Raw genomic sequence first — 20,303 nt, 5'->3', positions numbered from 1 at the left:
TCGTTTAGTTGCTAAGGGGTTTAAGCAACGGTATGTCATTGACTATCAAGGCACTTTTAGTCCCATAATAAAGGCAACAACTATGCACCTGGTTCTTTCTCTTGCTGTTTCTTGTAACTGGAACTTTTGGCAACTAGATGTGAAGAACAGTTCTTGCATGGTTTTCTAGAAGAGGTCTATATGCGGCAATCTCCTGGATGTGAGGATCATGGTCGTTTTGGGTATGTTTGTAAATTTTATAAATGTCTTTATGGTTTGAAACAAGCTCCTCATGCTTGGTATGCATGATTGAGTTCTAAGTTGCATGCTCAAAAACTTCTTAATATAGTCTCTCTATAAAAATGTTGGCGTCGTGTTGTTGGTAGTTCTGTTCAAACGCTGGAAGCTTTGAAGCTCGCTGGCCCTACCGAGAAAAACACGGTGGGGCGATGGGAGCATGTCATGCAGGCACAAGTCACGGATCATATTGGTGTACCATGTACTTCTGTGAGTACGAGTTGCACAACAATCATGCGTACGTGTATATTACAATTGGTGTTGTCTAAATGAGTGTTTAAAAAATAAGTATATAACATCATGCCCTTTTTTTTAGAAACATCATGCCCTCTAATATGAAGGGGTATTGAGCGAAATGGATCGTTGATAGGTTTGAGTATGGGAGAGGAGGTGCACGGAAGCAAAAGTGTTCTAAAACAAGTATTGTTTGCTCTTAGAGTCCATAAAGGTTATGGAATGTTACATGAATCTCATTTCTATTGTAAAAAAAAAAGAGAAATAAGAAATTCTCAAGCACTAAGAATTAGGAAGACCTGTAAAACATATAATCAAGGACACCAGAAGTGTAGGATTGGACGATCACAGCTGCAACATTTAGTTCTGTTTAATGAATATTTTTATATTGTATCATAATATTGGTTGTTTTAACCATGGCACTTTTGTTGATTTGTGATTTCAAAATTTGGCGCCTAAAAGTTACATGATGAGATGTATCCATCCAATTACGGTTCTTAAATTATTCTTCCTTAGTCTGTGATTCCTTCACCAGATAGCCTTGGCTTCGCCATGCCAATTAAGCAAGCCTTCAGGCGGGGAAGTTCACCTTGGACTGGTAGGCCTTTCCGGCATTCCAGCCGGCGGGGACGACGTTGTTGGCGACGAGCACCTTGCCGTTACCCGAGGTCAGCCGGAAGGAGAATGGAGCCTGCAGTGGTTTCCCGGTCTTGGAGTCCATGCACCACAGGGCGCCCCACGACTGCCGCATTGGCTCCCACTTCGCGTGGCCTTTGGTGCCGCCGGCTTCCATGACTTCCACGGAGGCGAGGTCTCCGTCGCCGGCCTCGTATTCGACCAGCATGGCGAGATAGAATGGGTTGGCTCCCGCGTCCATCTTGAAGCTAACCTTCTTGCCGTGGTACTTGCACGGCACCCTGACGAAAAGAACGTAAGAAGGGAACCCGGCGAGATTTACAGGAACTCGATCGAATTCGTTTTTCACCTGTCGAATTCGATGTTGAGAACTCCGACGTTACGGAGCTGGTCGGCCATGCCGGGCTTGGCCATGGCGCCGAAGGCGGTGCCGCTCATGTCGAAGTGCGCCCTCTTCTGGCATTGCGCGTCGGGGCACGAGTCGGTGATGACGATGGTCACGTGGTTGCCGGAGCAGGCCGGGTTCTCCTTGCACTTGACCCGGTAGCACGCACCGCAGCCTTTGCCCTTCTTGAAAAGGGATTCCCCGCCGGCGGCGATCATCGACGAGAAAGGGTCCTGGCCAACATCGCTTTTGTAGCCGCAAGCGCCACCTGTGTGTTGCATTCGTGTAATGTAACAGAGTGACCGAGTGAGTTTTCTTATTGCGTTCCGACGACATCGTGCCTCGTGTCAATTACAATGTACATTCAGTGCATCGAAGTTTATATATGCTACCCGTTACATATGTTCGGCTTAATTACCTTCGCTTCCGTCGCCGGAAGGCCCCCCGTACCACGTCGCGCCGCCCGACGCCCAGCCGTGCGTTGCCGCTGGAAGCGATAGGATTGACAGCACGCCGAGCGCTGCAAGTAGGAACAATTTGCCTCGGCTGCCCGCCATTGTTTCTCTTGGTTGATACGATGAAGAGAAGGCCTTTCTAATAGGAGATTGGGGACGAGGTGTTTTTATAGCAACAGCTTCGTTAACTCGACTATGTATAGTGCTATTTGGGTGGTATATATCGGCTAGTTTTAAATAGCATAACGACGCCGTTAGTAAACATAAGCAAATGCATGGTTGAGAACATTGTGCGCGGGAAAATACAAATTAAGCATAACATTCTTTTCGTTTTCGGGGTTCACCCCCTCTAATAATATTTTTTTGTCATACACACAAATTTTATTATAACAAACTTTTGGAACCCTTTAGCTACTACTAGGTCAGTCTTGATCTGGACGAAAGACCCCTTTTTAGGTAAAATCCTCAAAGAGCACGTCTTTAAATAGAAAATCTGAACGGCTAAGTACAACATACATCAGACTGCTGGGATACTAAGCGGAGAAATCTGTAAAACAGGGGAGCAGCGCCTCATCCTCTCCATCAAATTGATGCACACAGCTTGCTTTATTGTAGAGTTATAATATCATAGTAGATTACATCTCATGGGCCGCATAAGGTTGCAACATGAATCAACCAACAAAAAAAGAAAAAGGTAGGAGTCTAATCATCATGGATTCTGAGTTGTTGGCGGTAGTCACCCTGGTTCAAGATAGCCCAAACGACTGCCCGCCATCAACCGAGTGCAACCAGAGTTTATATGTTCCCGCTGCTCCACATGAAAAAGGAAATACCACATGTGGATCCAATACAAAGCCCTGTAAATGACCTCCACAAAATTTGCGACAGTTGTCTTGTTAAAAACCATATCGGTTCAACAATTCCATATTGCTCAAACCAAATCTTAGCCACCATGCACTCCCTTAATCTTAGCCACCATCAACTCAATTCCATTGAAGTCAGTTGGCTTGGGCATGCTACATTTTGACATGTTTTCGCCGGCTTCTTGACGACACTCGGCTTCAAAACTCGTTGAGGATAATAAGAGACTCGTCAATGAGCTTGTATACTCGCTGAGGCACATGAAGTCTTGAGAAAGTTTAAAGCGGACAGATGAGCTATTCCAGTACTCAAAGTGTTTGACGAGGGTTGTGATACTTTTTAGCGGAACCTTCTCTAATAGCTTATGGCCTTTTTGGAAGTCCGATCCCGAACACTTAGGAATATAAAAACACATAGTTATAAAATTATGATTGTTGATAACAAATGTTTGATGTTGCATAGGAGAAAACTAGAATTTTTAAGAATGTGTATTACTTGATTAAAGAGAGAGAGAGAGAGAGAGAGAGAGAGAGAGAGAGAGAGAGAGAGAGAGAGATACTGACTAATAATCAACCGAGATCATTGGGGTGAAATGGCGAACAACTTAGGGGCCAGATATTTGACGGTCTCTATACCAAGCCACTAACCCATTGAAGAGAGAGAGCAGCGGACAACACACACCTCTTGCTCCGCACCTAGCTTAAAAATATAGATTAATACGCATTAAGTTCCCCCAAAATTGTGATCCTACCTTTTTTTGTAAAGGAGGTGGAAACCCCCGGCTTCTGCATCAAAATGATGCACCCAACTTGTAATTGTGATACTACCTATCCCTAGCATTTGGCAACAAAAAATATCTTCTACAAGGTGCCCTTACCTCCGAATATAATTGATTATTTTACCAATAGGCTAATATTCATGATCTTTGAGTTGTCGATGACCAAACCACCATGTTTTTTTTGGCCCACATGCCATCGGCTAGTTGTATTCTCATGATAGAGTAGTGTCCAGAGAGGCGTGATTGATGTATCATGTTGTGGACGGCTCTGGTGACTCTCTGCTCTTCAGAACTCATAGAGGATGGATCAAAACTTATCAAGGGGGTTATGGTCTCAGTAGGAGCACACAAAGTCATGTGGGATAGGTAGTTATCATAAATTTGCCAAGGTTTAGCAAGTCTGATACAAACATACTCCCACCATTCTCTATTAGTCCACATTGTACAAATTTTAAGAACAAATAGAAAGTCATTTTTTTGTGGGAAATAGAAAGTCATTTAATAATACTCGTTTCATATGGGAACAACCAATCTAATCTACATTAAAATTACTCGCATCTAATGGAGAAAACATGGCTGCTTTGTTCTTGTTGATTACAAAGTTAAAATGTAGAATAATTCGTAAAAAACATGGCTCACGATGAAGAGTATTTCAGAACGGTGGAATTATGCACTATTCTAGTACTCTTAGAAGCATTTAAGGGGATAAGCTAGAGATGCCGTGTATTGGTTCTTGTTTGATGAGGGTTGTGAAATTCAGTTAACGAGGGGATACTTACAATAGCTTATGACCAATTTGGAAAGCAGCATTCTGAAAATGTGGGAATAGATAAATGCAATACTATAGTATATCCCTACTTGTTGAATCCTAGAGGTAACAAAAACATGGAATTATTTAGAATACAGGTTATGACATTACATACGCAAAAACATGAATTGTGAGAAGAAGCCTAAGATGTTTTGTATTAGTTCTTGTTGACGAGGGTTCTGAAACTTATCGTGGCAAGGGTAGCCTTCGAACCTTTGAATTGACCTCTTTAGAACTTAGAATCTATAATATCTAAATAGGAGCAACCCACTAAGTTGATTTCTCTCAACATGCAAGCATGCCACATCACCAAGCCTCTAATTGGTACACCACAACTGTTATGTACTATATAACTTTTCCCAAGTTCCTTATCAATTAATTTTTCCCCATCAAGATCTCAACCTGTGCGACACTCTTCACCCTTTATTTTCTCCACTCACGTTATGCATTACATTAATTCATGGATGTGTATGCCCATGACACAGTACCACATTGTCAATGGAAGTTCAAACAGTTCCTCCCATCGATTCCAAAGAGTGGACAATTAATAGCCCCGTCCATTACTCTACCCCATGTTCCTTTATAATCACAGGTCGTCTGGTAATGTCTTTGAGTTCCCCTCGATCTCCATTATCTGATTTTCCACCATCGTTGCAGTCTTGCAACACCAAGACATACTTCAACTTCGTTTTCTCCCTCCTTCATTTTCTTGACAGATTCCCGTTCCCCTCCCCATGAGGCATAGGACTTCTACTCTACCATGCTACTTCACTTGGCTATGTTCTACAACATCAGCGCCGAGCCACTCCCAACGTGCGCTGCTATGTCCCTCTTCTAGAAGTTGTGAGTATCCCTCTACGAGGACCACCAAACATCTGGCTTGCAGCCTCTGTCGTGTACAGTCAGATATTGTGAATCCACTGATCTCTTATTGGGGGAAAGGAGAAGAAGCCAGTAGGTTCATTTCTTAAATCCAATTAGTCCCTACCAATTTCCGATGTTCGTTGCTCAATCTATGGATTTTAAGTGCTGATATGTTATCCTTTTTAGCTTGATATGTTCTCACAAGCAACCTGAACCTTTCCGGGTACGATTGGCTTTGCTACTGATATTATATTTGAGGTGAAGGCATGAAGCTATATAAAAAAATTGTAGGATCAAATAATGGACAAGATATGTTGTTGGCTATTTGTCTTGGTTGCCATTTGTAGATACCTCAATTTGAGATGCAGAACTTTATGTCAACCTTAACATTCTGTCAGCTATAACATTTCCGTATGTGCACTGACGTACAATTTAGGGTTGAAATATTGTAAATATCTAATATGTAACAATTTTGAATTCCTTAGGCTCCATACTTTTTTATATCATTTTACTTGATGGCAGTGTATTTCTCAAAGTTCATGTCTGGCTCTTGACCAGTTTCTAAGCAACTGCATGAAGCAGACCAGGCAACTCCGGTTGAGATTATTTCTTTCTACCAAAGGAAAGAATTGGTTTCTGGTATTATTAGTGTCTTCTAATTCATGTGGTGTATAGATACATGGATTTTATAACTGATCGATTTTGGTGTTTACATTTATAAATTTAGGCCTTCTAAACATTTTTTTCATGTGAGTTATTGCTCAAGCAAATGTTTTGAACACAATGGGCATTGTGAGTTCGTTGTCTACTAATAAGACATGTTAGAACAACGCAAATATTCTACAATAATCATCAGATGTTCCGCATATTTTGAAGGCTGGGCAGAACTAAAATATAATAATTTCACTCTTCAAAATGACATAGTTTATGTCATTGCTATAGTTTAAATAAAATATATTCGAAGTAGTGCTTAATTTGCCGCAGCAACGCGCGGGGTATCCTCTAGTATAAAAAATGTAGGAATAAAAAAGACGCACGATTATACATAACATCATGCCTTATTGAATCCTACTTGGAAAAAAAATTAACAGTTAAATATTTATGTTTCTTTGTTTTTATTACTGGTAAAATATGTTGTTGTATGTTTGTGGAAGCCTAATTTGACCAAAATTTTAAGAAAGGTACAAGACTCGTTCCGTGACATAGATAGAACAAAGATTATATGTTCATCAGTTAAGTTGCACATTTAGGAAATTATGTACCTTACATGCAATATACCCAGTTCGAATAAACCAAGATTAGTTGTAAATGTTCTACCATTGGCACCTAGTTCATTTAATTGTTTTAGTTTTGTATATGTACGAAATTAGTGTGTTACTTGTATTATTTTTCTTCTCCTTATTTATTTATTTATTGTTTCATTGTTGATATCTAATTCAATGTTCAATCTAAATTTAAGAAAATATAGATGGACTTCTACAGTTAAATATCATTCAACTCCAGAATCGTCAGATTTGCTTCACGATTCATGCACCTATAAGTGATAAGTAGAGTACGTTACATCTGAGATTTTTCAGTTGCAACTGGAGTTGGAACTTAGATTTCTTATTTAGTGTTGTAAGTAGGTTGCCACTAAGATTTTTAAGTTGCATCTCAAAGTGAAAAAGGGACCACACATTAAAAATTGGTCCTGTAGTAAAAACAGCTGAGAATTAGCCACACTATAAAATATAAAGATAATGCATCACAAAGGATCAATCAAATTAAGACCAGGCTTTCAATGAACCCAATAAAGTTAACTTACTGTCAAAAAAAAAAAGTTAACTTACATCAGCATGTTTTGCTGTGACTCGCCTCTACAATTTCACTGCGATAACACGTGAAACTATGAAACTGATTGCGAGGTTGCATAAAACAAAAACAAAAAAGATACATCATCACTTGGAAATTAACTGCAAGCCAGTGGCCATGAAGAGGCCAGGAAAAAAACACTTGACCTCCTCTTCTGATACGGCCGCTCACAATTCCCGGACGCGCATACCGAATCCCGTTGACAAGGCAAGAGAGCTAGTACATCTGATGGCTCGGCAAAAAGTGACTTAGGCTCTGTAATTCACGGAGGAGCGATAGCTCATCCCGGCCGACCATCCGGCGGGGATCGCGTTGGTGGCGACGAGCACCTTGCCGGAGCCCGAGGTGAGCCTGAACGAGAACGGCGCGCTCAGAGGCTTCCCGTCGTTGGAGTTGATGATATACGTGGCGCCCCATGACTGCTGCATCCTCGTCCACGGCTTGCCGCTGTCGTCGTGGTGGCCGGCCCTGCACCCGCCCTGCATGACGTCGACGGCGGAGAGGTCCCCGTCGCCGGCCTGGTACATGACCATCACGGCGAGGTAGTACGGGTTGGATCCCGCGTCCACCTTGAAGGAAATCTTCATGCCGTTGTACTTGCACGGCACCCTGGGGAAACAAGTGTTACTCGTGTGGGTTGGACGTTAACTTGACTACGATGTCAAAATCGAATGCGATTTTCACCTCCTGTAACTGATCTGGAGTTGTCCGGCGGAGCGGAGGCGATCGGCCTTCCCCCGGTACGCCATGGCGCCGAAGGCGGTGCCGCTCATGTCGAAGTGATCCTCCGAGGCGCATATGCCGTCAGGGCATGAGTCCGTGATGGCGACTGTCACTGGGCGACCGGAGCAGGCGCTGTTGCCGGTGCACTTAACCTGTTACACAAACATACGCCCGTGCACTCAGTGAGATACTGAATCTTACACATCCATTCGTGAAATTACTGTATATACGACTGATCGTGTACCTGGTAACATGCGCCGCAGCCTTTGCCGTCCTTGAAGAAGGAGGGCCCGCCGGCGGCGATCATCGACTTGAACGGGCGCTGGCTGACGGCGCCTTGGTAGCCGCACGCGCCACCTGCATTTCGTTCAAGCAACAGAGTAAGTGTCTATCGATCTGACAAGCTAGTTTATATACGTAGTCTGTGAGCAACTTACCGTCGCTGCCGGCGCCGTAAGGGCTCCCGTACCACGTCGCGCCGCCGGAGGACCAGCAGGAGATGGGGCTCACAAGAAGTGACAGGATGACTGATAGTGCCGCAAACAGCCGAGTGCCTCGACTAGCCATCTATTGATCGTCTCCTGGATCTTGGCTAGCAAAGATCGATCGAGAGGATGATCAGGAAAGGCCGATCGACGGGGAGCTAGGTGGGTTTGTTTGGTGGAAATTAACAACTTGGTTGCTTGCAGGACTAGAGCGATTTGGGCTGCATATATAGGATGGTTTTAGGAGTTCTAAACGTGGGAGCAAATAAGTGCAGTCGTGCACACACGAATTGTTCTGATAAACGTGGTGGCAACTAAGATTTAGGGAGAGCACACTCACACACGGGGCGTCAACTAAGCTGGATCGGCCGATCATATGATATCGGAGAGACAAGGAAGCGACGACGCTGGCTCTCTAACCTCCGGAGATTTTGGATAAATCTAATCATCGGGGTTGTTGAAATGCATACATATATGTATATGGGGTCAAATACTTTTTTTATGGAGAATGGGGTCAAATACTCTATTTTATACATGCTACAAGAATTAACAACCGATCTCCCGGCGTAGATAGGATGCACACAACCATAACACAAAGAGAATAAAACAAAGAAAAAAATAGAAGAACGTGATTTCCTCATATAGTGTCTAAGGTGGTGGAAGGCCCATCGTAAACATGTCTTATACGATCTCTCGATATTCATGTGCGATGAAAAACATATCTGTTGCAACTTGCTCCAATCATGTATAGACCTCTGTAAACATATCTTAGATGCTGAATTTTTACCATTACAAATTAAATAATTTCTACATAATTATACGGACCATGTTATGAAAATTTTCCCACTCTAATGATGATTTTATATTTGTGATCTATGTCATGCAACCAGATGCCTAAAATATTTGTACTACTATGATGTTTCCTCTTGCAAATACTCCTCTTAACCACTTGCCTTCTGTAGTTAATACTAAGACTACTATTCCACTGGCAAATATCTTCAAGTCTGGATATTATTGGGTTGATCATCCTAGCTTGATAGATTCTATTAAGAAATCTTGCAAATAGAGTGATTGGATTCGTAGCATAGAAAATAAAAATTCCTACAAAGAGTGAACAAAAATGGAGATCCAATCTACAAGATGTCATCAACGATAGAGAGAAGGGGGATCTTCATACCCTCGAAGACCGAAAGCGGAAGCGTTTAATATAGATTCAGTCTGATCATCACCGCAACGACTGGTGCCTCAGAGATGTGCACACGTACAACTTAATGATGTATCCTCTCCTTCTTGATCCAGCAAGGCGGGAGGATAGGTAGATAGGATGGAATCCATCAGCATGGTGGTTGGGGTGGTGGCGGTGGAGAATTTCTGCAGGGCTTCGCCAAGCCGGTGCAATGGTGGTGTAGGAAGAGGGAAGGGGGCAGCTAGGGTTTGGATGGCCTGCCCCTACACCCCACCTTATATAGGGGTAGGGGAGGGGTGCATCTTCGCCCCCCCTCGAAGTCTCTCGGGGCAGCGGCCAAGGGGGAGCCCCCGTCCTGCCGCCAACGTTTAGTGTCCCCCTTGCTGACTGGCTCGTACTTTGAGGGATGGTGCACCTGGAGTCTAGGCCACCCCGGCCCTCTTGTTCCCATATGGCCCATCAAGAAATGTGGGCCTCACTGATGGACCCATTGGAACCATCTAGAACCCTTGTTTTAAACCTTTGACTGTGGGGGAGTCCCCCACAACTTCCTTTATCAAACCCTTATAACAACTTTACAAAAACATATGTTCAGAAAAGAAAACAAGAAAAACCTAAGGCAAAGAGGTGATCCAAGCTGACAAGGAATCTACAAAGGAAGCTTTCACCCTATGCTTAAGCATGATGACCTCAAAGCAAAAAACTAGCCTTCCAACTTCTAAAAGATGGTATAATTCCTTTGAAAATCCAATCATTCCGCCTTTGCTTCCATATGCACCAGCATGCCAAGATGACCACCTCTCGATACGATACTAGCAAATTTTGAACCTTTTCCTAAACCCTAAAATGACTTTCTTATACATGAATCTTATTCTTCGGGCCATTCTAAACGTCCTGGTGATGTCATGGATCCCATTCAATACTCCGAACAAACTTCGGGCTCACCATTATCAATATCTCATTACTACCTTAGCATCATTGAACGTTAAGTGTGTGACCCTACGAGTATGAGAATGTGCATACATGATCGAGACACTTCTCCGATAAATAATCATTAGAAGGACCTGGATGTCTGTAATGAATCCACGTATTCAACAAAGATCCTTATCGGTTGAACCACAATGTCGGGGATTCAAATAACCATGTATTGTATTCTTTGTCTCTTGATATATTACTTGCCCGATATTAGATCTTCTCTATTACCATACCTAGTTCAATCTATTTACCGGCAAGCACTCTTTACTCACATCGAAACATAATATCAAGGTGACTAACTCATTAGTCACTTCCTTGCAAGCTCTTTGGATGTTGCGTCACTGAGTGGGCCGGAGAATATCTTTCCATCACATGGATGGAAGAATCCCACTCTTCATTCATGCAACCCAGCAATCACCTTCCGAAGTACATGAAATATACCTTTATGATCACCCTCTTATGAAATGACGGTTGATGCCCCCAAAGTATTCTTTCAATGCCCGGGAGCAACATAATCTCATGGTTTATAGAATAAGATACTTGCCATGAAAATCGCTTCAGCAAATTAAATATCATGACTTGATCTTATTTCTTTGATAATTTGAATATGTTCATCACATCATTATCGTAATGATATTATCCCATTATAAATCAAAATCCATTTATGGTTAGAAAACGATAACCATCATTTAATCAATGAGATAGCCAAGTAGAGGCATGCTAGGCACTCAGTGTTGTTTATGAAACCACACATATATTATATTTCTGGTTTGTACAATTCTAACAAAGAATATTTATCATGAACTAGAAATATGAGAATAACAAACTTTATTATTGCCTCTAGGGTATATTTCCAACACATAGATCACATAAAAACTATAGTTTTGCTATTGTAGCTAGTAAACCAAAGACTCTCAGGTTTTCTACAGACAAAGTGGCGCATGAGCTCTCTATATAAATTGAAGATCTTGATATACAATTGCAAGAAGGTAAATATTTTTACGGACACTCCAGAGGAGCACATGCCCCTTTATTACATAATATGTTTTTAGAAAGATTTTTAAAATTCATTTGTTATAAAAACACATCGATTTTTCTTAATCCTCAACACAAGCACAAGAAACTCTAAAAGTAATAAAATTACAAACAAGTCCTTGATCCACCTAGCAACGACTACAAGGACTCCCATCTAAGAGCTCATAATAGTTTTGTGGTACTCTAGACAATCAAACGGATTCAATGTTCAGCCACGGACCATCGTCACGTCCTCCCACGATCTGGCATGTAATTGAGAAATCTAACTAATTGACTTTTATTTAGGGAAATCCATCTCCTTCCGCCTGCGGGGCTGCGATCATGTGCCGTCCCCCTCCCATCCCCCTCTTGCCACTCCTTGCATCCACAATGCTGCCCATATCCTTGCGCCTACAACAATGCAAGTCATTCCTACGACGCGCGTCTGGATAAGCTTTTGCGCCTCCAACTGCAAGTTTCGCCGCCAAGACAAGGTAAGGGCGTGTGATCCCCATCTGCTTCCCGGAGAGGGCTCGATTTGGGTGAAAATTCAGGGAACTGTTTGTTTCCGGTGCAGGCCTCAAACCCTGCCTAGGCGAAGGCGGCCTCGAAGAACCAGAACACACTCACATGGATGCCCTGCCCTTGGATCAAGGGGGCGCCCTAGACCATGCTCTCCCCTCGGCTCGGGGGAGCAGATGCCCCGCGCTGCCTGCATGCATCTGTCTCCCACGGCTAAGGGAAGCACTTTCCGTCCTTTTATTGTCCGTGCATCCATCAAGCGCCCCCACCACTTCAACGATCTGCTTCAACCTCCGTGCATGTCTCTTGAACATGATTGTATGTACTACATGTTTGACGGAATGCTCATGGTACATGTAAGGCCTTGGAATTATAATTTTTTGGCACTGCTTCTCCTAATTTATTTATTTTGCCTCTCCTTATTTATTTGTTTGTCCAGTCTTGTTAGCAGGTTGCTACTAAGATTTTTAAATTGAAGCCGAAAACAAAAAAGAGATCACGCATAAAAAACTGGTCCTGTAGTGAAAACCTGTAGTGGGTTGAGAATTAGCCATACCTATATAAAATATGAGGATAATGCATCACAAAGGATCAAACAAATTAAGACCGGGCTTTACGCCTTTATATATATGGATCCAACAAAGTTAACTAGTAGTACATCAGCTTGTTTTGCTGTGACTCCACCTCTACAATTTCCCTGCGATAACACGTGAAAACTATGAGGTTGCATAAAAACCAAAAAAAAAAAACATCATCGAGCGCTCTACGTCATCACTTGGAAAATAACTGCAAGCCAGTGGCCGTGAAGAGGCCAAGAAAAACACTTGGTCTCCTCCTCTTTTGCACGGCCGCTCACAATTCCCGGACGCGCATACCGAATCCCGTTGACAAGGCAAGAGCTCCACAAACCGTGCAGCTAGATCTGATCGCTCGGCTAAAACTGACTTAGGCTCTGTAGTTCACCGAGGAGCGGTAGCTCATCCCGGCCGACCATCCGGCGGGGATGGCGTTGGTGGCGATGAGCACCTTGCCGGAGCCCGAGGTGAGCCTGAAGGAGAACGGCGCGCGCAGAGGCTTCCCGTCGTTGGAGTTGAGGATATACGTTGCGCCCCACGATTGCTGCATCCTCGTCCACGGCTTGCCGCTGCGCTGCATGACGTCGACGGCGGAGAGGTCCCCGTCGCCGGCCTGGTACATGACCATCACGGCGAGGTAGTACGGGTTGGAGCCCGCGTCCACCTTGAAGGAAATCTTCATGCCGTTGTAATTGCACGGCACCCTGGGGTTTCAAATGTTTGATAGCACGCGCGTCGTCAGTACACAAGTTTGGGCCGACGTTAACTCTGACTACGATTACTATATCAGAGTCGAATGCCTTTTCACCTCTTGTAACTGATCTTGAGTTGTCCGGCGGAGCGGAGGCGATCGGCCTTCCCCCGGTACGCCATGGCGCCGAAGGCGGTGCCGCTCATGTCGAAGTGATTCCCCGAGGCGCATATGCCGTCAGGGCAGGAGTCCGTGATGGCGACGGTCACTGGGCGACCGGAGCAGGCGCTGTTGCCGGTGCACTTAACCTGTAACACATATATACGCCCGTGCACTTAGCGGGGTACTGAAGTTTGCACGTTGGTTCGTGAAACTACTGTATATACGACTGATCGTGTACCTGATAACATGCGCCGCAGCCTTTGCCGTTCTTGAAGAAGGAGGGTCCGCCGGCGGCGATCATCGACTTGAACGGGCGTTGGCTGACGGCGCCTTGGTAGCCGCACGCGCCACCTGCATTTCGTTCGCGCAACAGAGTAAGTGTCAGTCTACCGTCTACCGATATGACCAGCTAGTATATATCTCAGGTACAGAGTCTGTGTGGGACTTACCGTCGCTGCCGGCGCCGTAAGGGCTCCCGTACCACGTCGCGCCGCCGGAGGACCAGCAGGAGATGGGCTTCACAAGAAGTGACAGGATGACAGCTAGTGCCGCAAATAGCAGAGTGCCTCGACTAGCCATCTATTGACCGTCTCCTGGATCTTGGCTCCCAAAGATCGAGGATAATCAGGAAAGGCCGATGTGGAGCTAGCTAGGTTTGTTTTGCGGAAACGACTTGGTTTGCTTGCAAGACTAGAGCGATTTGGGCTGCATATATAGGATGGATTTAGGTGTTGTAAACATGGGAGCAAATAAGTGCAGTCGTGCACACACGAATTGTTTCGGTAAACGTGGCGGCAACTAAGATTTAGCAAGAAGGAGAGCGCATACACAGTTACACACACGGGGGTCAACTAAGCTCGAACGGCCGATCCTATGATATCGGAGAGCCATGGAGGCGATGTTGCTGTCTCTCTAACCTCCGGAGACTTTGGATAAATCTAATCATCGAGGTTGTTGAAATGCATACATATGTGTATATGGGGTCAAATACATTTTTTTTGCGAATGGGGTCAAGTACTCTATTAAAATCATAAGTTTACATTAAGACGATACGAGCTACAAGAATTAACAACCGATCCCTCTGTATAGTATAGTAGGATGCACACAACCCAAAAGCAAAGACAATAAAACAAAGAAAAATGTAGAAGATCGTGATCGCCCCATAATAGTGTCCATGGTGGTGGAGTGCTCATTGTAGACTACGCCAATATCCATGTGGGATAAAGAAAATATATCCGTCACAGCTAGCTCCAATCATGTACACTTCCGTAAACATGTTTTAGATGTTGAAGAGAAGACATAACAAAAGAATCTAGTAGGTACACCGATGAGTAACACGTAAAGGACATGAATTCTTACCATTAGAAATCACATTATTTCTACAAAATTATAGAGACCATATTATGACAACTTTCCCACTCTAATGATGATTTATATTTGTGATATATGTCATGCAACCAGATGCCTAAAATATTTGTACTACTATGATGTGTTCTCTTGCAAATACTCCTTCCGATCATTTGCCTTGTAGTCAATATTGGCATTGCTATTCCACATTCAAATATCTTCAAGTATGAATATTATTGGGTTGATCATCCTAGCTTGATAGGTTCTATTAAGCAATCTTGGGAACACAGATCACATAAAAGCTATAGTTTTGATATTATGGCTAATAAACTGAAGACTCGGGATTTCTAACAAAGTAGTGGCACGCGAGCGTGTATAAATTGAAGATCTCGATATAGGATTGCAAGAAGGTAATTCTTATTGTGGATATCCTAGAGGAACACATCCCTCTTTTGTTACATAATTTAATTTCCAAAATATTTTTAAATTTCACCTTGAGGAGCCGTTGCTTCTAGGATGCAATTATTGGAGAAAGAGATTTACCATTAGATGGGTTAAAATGCCTAAGAGAACATAACAAAAAATTCCATGTAATGGAAACCCAAAGATTTAGAAGAAACTCTAATTCTATGCTCAGCGTTGAAAGTGGAAATGGTTGGTATGCTTTACTCCTGCTAGAAAGATAGCATGCGACAATATGAAGGAATATAAACACAGAATGATTTCGCCAGGATGGTCAGGAGAGTGGATGGGCTATAATACGTCAGAATGCCCTTTCTGAAGGAAGAAGTGGAGTTGGTAATTCAATAAACTCCTAATTTTAAATCTTCTGGCATGATGGCTTGAGTGGTTCATTTCTTGAAGAGATGACAGCCTATCATCCAAAATGAGTTCTACAAGCTTGCTCGGGATTTTCAAGAGGAACCAATGAATCTACAGAATATTAATGGCTCAAGAATCGCGTTAGTGCCCAAAGTGTAAACTCCTGACGATGTCAATGACTTAAGGCCCATATCTCCTACTAAAGTGTCTCTGAAGTTTATAAAAAATTAGCTGCAAAAGCATATTCTCATATGTATCCACAAGAATCAACATGGTCCTTTGAGGACAAGCACCTGTGCCACACTTCAAAGAAGCCTACAATTATTTTAAAGCTAGAGCTTGCCAAGGCATTTGATACTATTTGATAAGAGATGGTTGCAATGGATAAGAAATATACTTTCATTTGGCACATCTATCTTACTGAATGATGTTCCTGGAAAACAATTTACTTGCAAAAGATGAGTGAGGCAGGGATCTATCTCCTACTCTCCATGTGATGGGTTATGATCTATTACAAAATATGGTAAATGATATGTTACACCAAGGCCTTATATATCTATCTATTGATAGTTATGATCCAAACTTTTTCTATCATACAATATGCATAGAGTACTCGCTTCTTCCCAAATTAGGATGTATATTAGTTTTGATTAAAGCAAAATTTTATAAAATTTGAGTAATTTTACATGAACATATATTACCTTTCATGATATCAAATGCATATAATATGAAAACATATTTCAAGATGGTCCTAATAACATTGATTTAGTGTTCTAGAAGTTGATATTTTTTCTATACATTTGATAAAGTTTACAAAGTTTGACTTTAATTAAAAAAATAAGCATCCTAATTTGAGAAGGATTATATTATTGTTGATATTACTTGGTGACATGGGCCAATTAGTTGCTTTAAAGTATCCTATTCAAAAATTCTATTTATCAACTAAATTAAAATTCAGTTATCACAAGTCAAATATTGTCCTTATTATTTTACCACATGGTATAGTTAATCATATAACATCTTCGTTTGGCTATCTTTTGCTCTTCAATGACTTTGAGTTACCCTTGGGACTACTAGGCCTGAAATTCAAGATGATGCCAATGGTGACTAAACTAGAAATAAAATTATCCTCTATTTCTAGTATTTTGTCCCAAGGGAAAGACGGCGGCTAGTAGACTCCGCATTATCATGAATGAGTATTTTTTTTGTGTGGTCTCTTTGAATCCCTCATGTGTTATAATGTAGTTGGATATATGTGTGTGAGAGAGGTGCTAGCACATTGAAATTAAGCACACAATCAACAATCTATCAATACATCTACTTTTTGTAACGAGTAGAGGTATCCAAATCTTGTACCAGGAGGTGCAATTTCTACATACCTCATGCGGGAAACTGGTAATTTGTGTGTGTCTACATGAAGGTCACCTTTGATGACTTGTGCTGGTGGGAACCATTTGATGACTTCTCATAAGATACAAAAGGAGTTGTGTCGGGCTTGTGCAGAAAAGAGCACCAAATCCATTATCTCCGATATTGGAGATATGAATCTTTCTTTACTTCCTGATGAGTCTAGAGATGGACCTATAGAGGAGAAAATGGTTTTGGTTTTGAGGTTAGTAGCTTGTTTGTTGTTTTGTTATTTACATGATATTAATTGTTTCTTTACTTATGAGTATTTGTCTTATGGAAGTATGTTAACAAACAAGGTTATGTGATTGAGAGATTTTTAGGGATTAACCATGTTCCTGACACAAGAGCCGCTTCACTCAATGAAGCTTTGGATGGTATGTTTCTTGATCATGGTTTGTCTATGTCTAAATTGAGAGGGCAATGGTATGATGGAGATTCTAACATGAGACGGCAGTTTCGTGGTTTGCAAGGTTGATATTGGATGAAAATCTATATGCATCTTACATCCATTGATTTGCCCATTAGTTGCAGTTAGTGGTTGTTGTTGTTGCCAAGTGTTGTCCCTCTATATTGGATTTCTTTAACATCACCACTTTGATTGTCAACAGTGCTCATGCTTCTTATAAAAAAACATGATGATGTAACCCAACATCAACATGCCACTAGAAGAGGGAAAAACCAAGAAACCAACCTTGTAAAACCTGGGGATACACGGTGGGGCACACACCATAAAAATTTGTGTAGATTCATTATGATGTGGGAGTCTGGTGTAGCCCAATCTTTCATAGCGAGAACCCGGGTAGATAGATACCTCCAATTACGCGTGGAACGCAACCTGAAGTAGGGGATAAATCCAGCAAGCAACGTGATGGAGATCACCACGCCTCAAGATCAAAGCACGACAATCCTTGATGAACACAATAACCTCCGTAGCAACTATAATAGATAAATGGCGGCGCCGTCCTCGGAGGGATTCTTCACCAATCACACACACGATAGTGTCTATTCTTAACTCAAACTGGTTCTAACCCTAATCCTAGCCGCACCCATCCTTATACGAGGAGGTGGCCGGCCAGCCCCTAGTGGGCCTCTCTACCTTGGTTTGGACAGGCCCAAACCAAACTGACTCAACTCAATAAAATCCCTAATTGGACCACATATGACCATATATATATAATACAATAAATAAGATAACTAGCTAGGTGGAGTCCTGAAATTGGGCTTCACCTTGGCCTTCATGCTCGTATCATCATCCCCCCTTCAAGAAGCGTTGTCCCCAACGCGTGAGGGTATTCTGGAAAAGGTGACATGATATGAACATCACACGTCCGCGCCTTCTTCAAGTCTTGCCTGCCTACCACACCACATCCTCCCTCTCGGCGTGCTTGACTTGATGCACTACTTGGCGCCTCCTTTCTTCTCCACATGAGCTTTGCTGACGTGGGAGTTGGATTGCAATGGCCCCAGAAAGTAGCTTCCTTGTGACGGTAAAGCACTCGTCTGTTGGGAACACCAAGAGGAAGGTATGATGTGTACAACAACAAGTTTTCCCTCCGTAAGAAACCAATGTTTATCGAACCAGTAGGAGTCAAGGAGCACGTGAAGGTTGTTGGTGACGGAGTGTAGTGCGGCGCAACACCAGGAATTCCGGTGCCAACGTGGAACCTGCACAACACAATCCAAATACTTTGCCCCAACTTAACAGTGAGGTTGTCAATCTCACCGGCTTGCTGTAAACAAAGGATTAAATGTATGGTGTGGAAAATGATGTTTGTTTGCGAAGAACAGTAAAGAACAATGTTTGCAGTAGATTGTATTCAGATGTAAAAGAATGGACCGGGGTCCACAGTTCACTAGTGGTGTCTCTCCAATAAGAAATAGCATGTTGGGTGAACAAATTACAGTTGGGCAATTGACAAATAAAGAGGGCATAACAATGCACATACATATCATGATGAGTAGAGTGAGATTCAATTGGGCATTACGACAAAGTACATAGACCGCTATCCAGCATGCATCTATGCCTAAAAAGTCCACCTTCGGGTTAGCATCCGCACCCCTTCCAGTATTAAGTTGCAAACAACGGACAATTGCATTAAGTATGGTGCGTAATGTAATCAACACAAATATCCTTAGACAAAGCATTGATGTTTTATCCCTAGTGGCAACAGCACATCCACAACCTTAGAAGTTTCTCACATCGTCCTGCATTTAATGGAGGCATGAACCCACTATCGAGCATAAATACTCCCTCTTGGAGTTACAAGTATCAACTTGGCCATAGCCTCTACTAGCAACGGAGAGCATGCAAGATCATAAACAACACATATATGATAGATTGATAATCAACTTGACATAGTATTCCATATTCATCGGATCCCAACAAACACAACATGTAGCATTACAAATAGATGATCTTGATCATTATAGGCAGCTCACAAGATCTAACAATGATAGCACATGAGGAGAAGACAACCATCTAGCTACTGCTATGGACCCATAGTCCAGGGGTGAACTACTCACACATCAATCCGGAGGCGATCATGGCGATGAAGAGTCCTCCGGGAGATGATTCCCCTCTCCGGCAGGGTGCCGGAGGCGATCTCCTGAATCCCCCGAGATGGGATTGGCGGCGGCGGCGTCTCTGGAAGGTTTTCCGTATCGTGGCTCTCGGTACAGGGGTTTTCGCGACGAAGGCTATAAGTAGGCGGAAGGGCAGGGTTGGAGGCGGCGCGAGGGGCCCACCAAATAGGGCGGCGCGGGCCCCCCTTAGGTCGCGCGGCCCTATGGTGGCGGCGCCTCGTCGCCCCACTTCGTAATCCCTTCGGTCTTCTGGAAGCTTCGTGGAAAAATAAGACCCTGGGCGTTGATTTCGTCTAATTCCGAGAATATTTCCTTTGTAGGATTTCTGAAACCAAAAACAGCAGAAAACAGCAACTGGCTCTTCGGCATCTCGTCAATAGGTTAGTGCCGGAAAATGCATAATAATGACATAAAGTGTGTATAAAACATGTGAGTATCATCATAAATGTAGCATGTAACATAAGAAATTATAGATACGTTTGAGACGTATCAAGCATCCCCAAGCTTAGTTCCTACTCGCCCTCGAGTAGGTAAACGATAACAAGGATAATTTCTGAAGTGACATGCTATCATAACCTAGATCAATACTATTGTAAAGCATATGAGATGAATGCAGTGATTCGAGGCAATGGTAAAGACAATGAATAAACAATTGAATCA

The 20,303-nt window shown here is 42.8% G+C and overlaps 3 protein-coding genes across 3 annotated transcripts; all 3 read right to left on the bottom strand.

Moving 5' to 3' along the window:
• Positions 1–683: 683 nt before the first annotated feature.
• Positions 684–2,140, bottom strand: LOC127335855 (expansin-B5). The gene is made up of 3 exons (XM_051362590.2): positions 1,950–2,140; positions 1,496–1,799; positions 684–1,427 (listed from the first exon to the last, which is right to left on the bottom strand). The coding sequence occupies exons 1-3, from the start codon at positions 2,086–2,088 to the stop codon at positions 1,082–1,084; spliced, it is 789 nt and encodes a 262-aa protein (XP_051218550.1). The 5' UTR covers positions 2,089–2,140; the 3' UTR covers positions 684–1,081.
• A 4,972-nt stretch (positions 2,141–7,112) lies between these two features.
• LOC127335853 (expansin-B5-like) lies at positions 7,113–8,523 on the bottom strand. Its single transcript, XM_051362588.2, has 4 exons — positions 8,309–8,523; positions 8,116–8,228; positions 7,833–8,023; positions 7,113–7,757 (listed from the first exon to the last, which is right to left on the bottom strand). Exons 1-4 carry the CDS (start codon positions 8,436–8,438, stop codon positions 7,397–7,399), a joined length of 795 nt encoding a protein of 264 aa, XP_051218548.1. The 5' UTR covers positions 8,439–8,523; the 3' UTR covers positions 7,113–7,396.
• A 4,124-nt stretch (positions 8,524–12,647) lies between these two features.
• On the bottom strand, positions 12,648–14,151 carry LOC127335854 (expansin-B5-like). Its single transcript, XM_051362589.1, has 4 exons — positions 13,931–14,151; positions 13,720–13,832; positions 13,437–13,627; positions 12,648–13,332 (listed from the first exon to the last, which is right to left on the bottom strand). Exons 1-4 carry the CDS (start codon positions 14,058–14,060, stop codon positions 12,999–13,001), a joined length of 768 nt encoding a protein of 255 aa, XP_051218549.1. The 5' UTR covers positions 14,061–14,151; the 3' UTR covers positions 12,648–12,998.
• Positions 14,152–20,303: the final 6,152 nt, after the last annotated feature.

The sequence above is a fragment of the Lolium perenne genome, chromosome 2, assembly GCF_019359855.2.
Source record: "Lolium perenne isolate Kyuss_39 chromosome 2, Kyuss_2.0, whole genome shotgun sequence".
Taxonomy (NCBI): Eukaryota; Viridiplantae; Streptophyta; class Magnoliopsida; order Poales; family Poaceae; genus Lolium; species Lolium perenne.
This window is presented reverse-complemented; position numbering and strand designations above follow the sequence as displayed.

What these genes read in the sequence shown, in the direction of transcription:
- LOC127335855 (XM_051362590.2), bottom strand. Translation starts at nt 2,088, where the DNA reads ATGGCGGGCAGCCGAGGCAAATTGTTCCTACTTGCAGCGCTCGGCGTG. An exon ending in TTCCGGCGACGGAAGCGAAG is followed by an intron (nt 1,800 to 1,949) that starts GTAATTAAGCCG and finishes TGCAACACACAG; the next exon opens with GTGGCGCTTGCGGCTACAAA. An exon ending in CTCAACATCGAATTCGACAG is followed by an intron (nt 1,428 to 1,495) that starts GTGAAAAACGAA and finishes TCTTTTCGTCAG; the next exon opens with GGTGCCGTGCAAGTACCACG.
- LOC127335853 (XM_051362588.2), bottom strand. Translation starts at nt 8,438, where the DNA reads ATGGCTAGTCGAGGCACTCGGCTGTTTGCGGCACTATCAGTCATCCTG. An exon ending in GCTGCGGCGCATGTTACCAG is followed by an intron (nt 8,024 to 8,115) that starts GTACACGATCAG and finishes TTTGTGTAACAG; the next exon opens with GTTAAGTGCACCGGCAACAG. An exon ending in CTCCAGATCAGTTACAGGAG is followed by an intron (nt 7,758 to 7,832) that starts GTGAAAATCGCA and finishes TTGTTTCCCCAG; the next exon opens with GGTGCCGTGCAAGTACAACG.
- LOC127335854 (XM_051362589.1), bottom strand. Translation starts at nt 14,060, where the DNA reads ATGGCTAGTCGAGGCACTCTGCTATTTGCGGCACTAGCTGTCATCCTG. An exon ending in TTACGGCGCCGGCAGCGACG is followed by an intron (nt 13,833 to 13,930) that starts GTAAGTCCCACA and finishes AACGAAATGCAG; the next exon opens with GTGGCGCGTGCGGCTACCAA. An exon ending in GCTGCGGCGCATGTTATCAG is followed by an intron (nt 13,628 to 13,719) that starts GTACACGATCAG and finishes TATGTGTTACAG; the next exon opens with GTTAAGTGCACCGGCAACAG.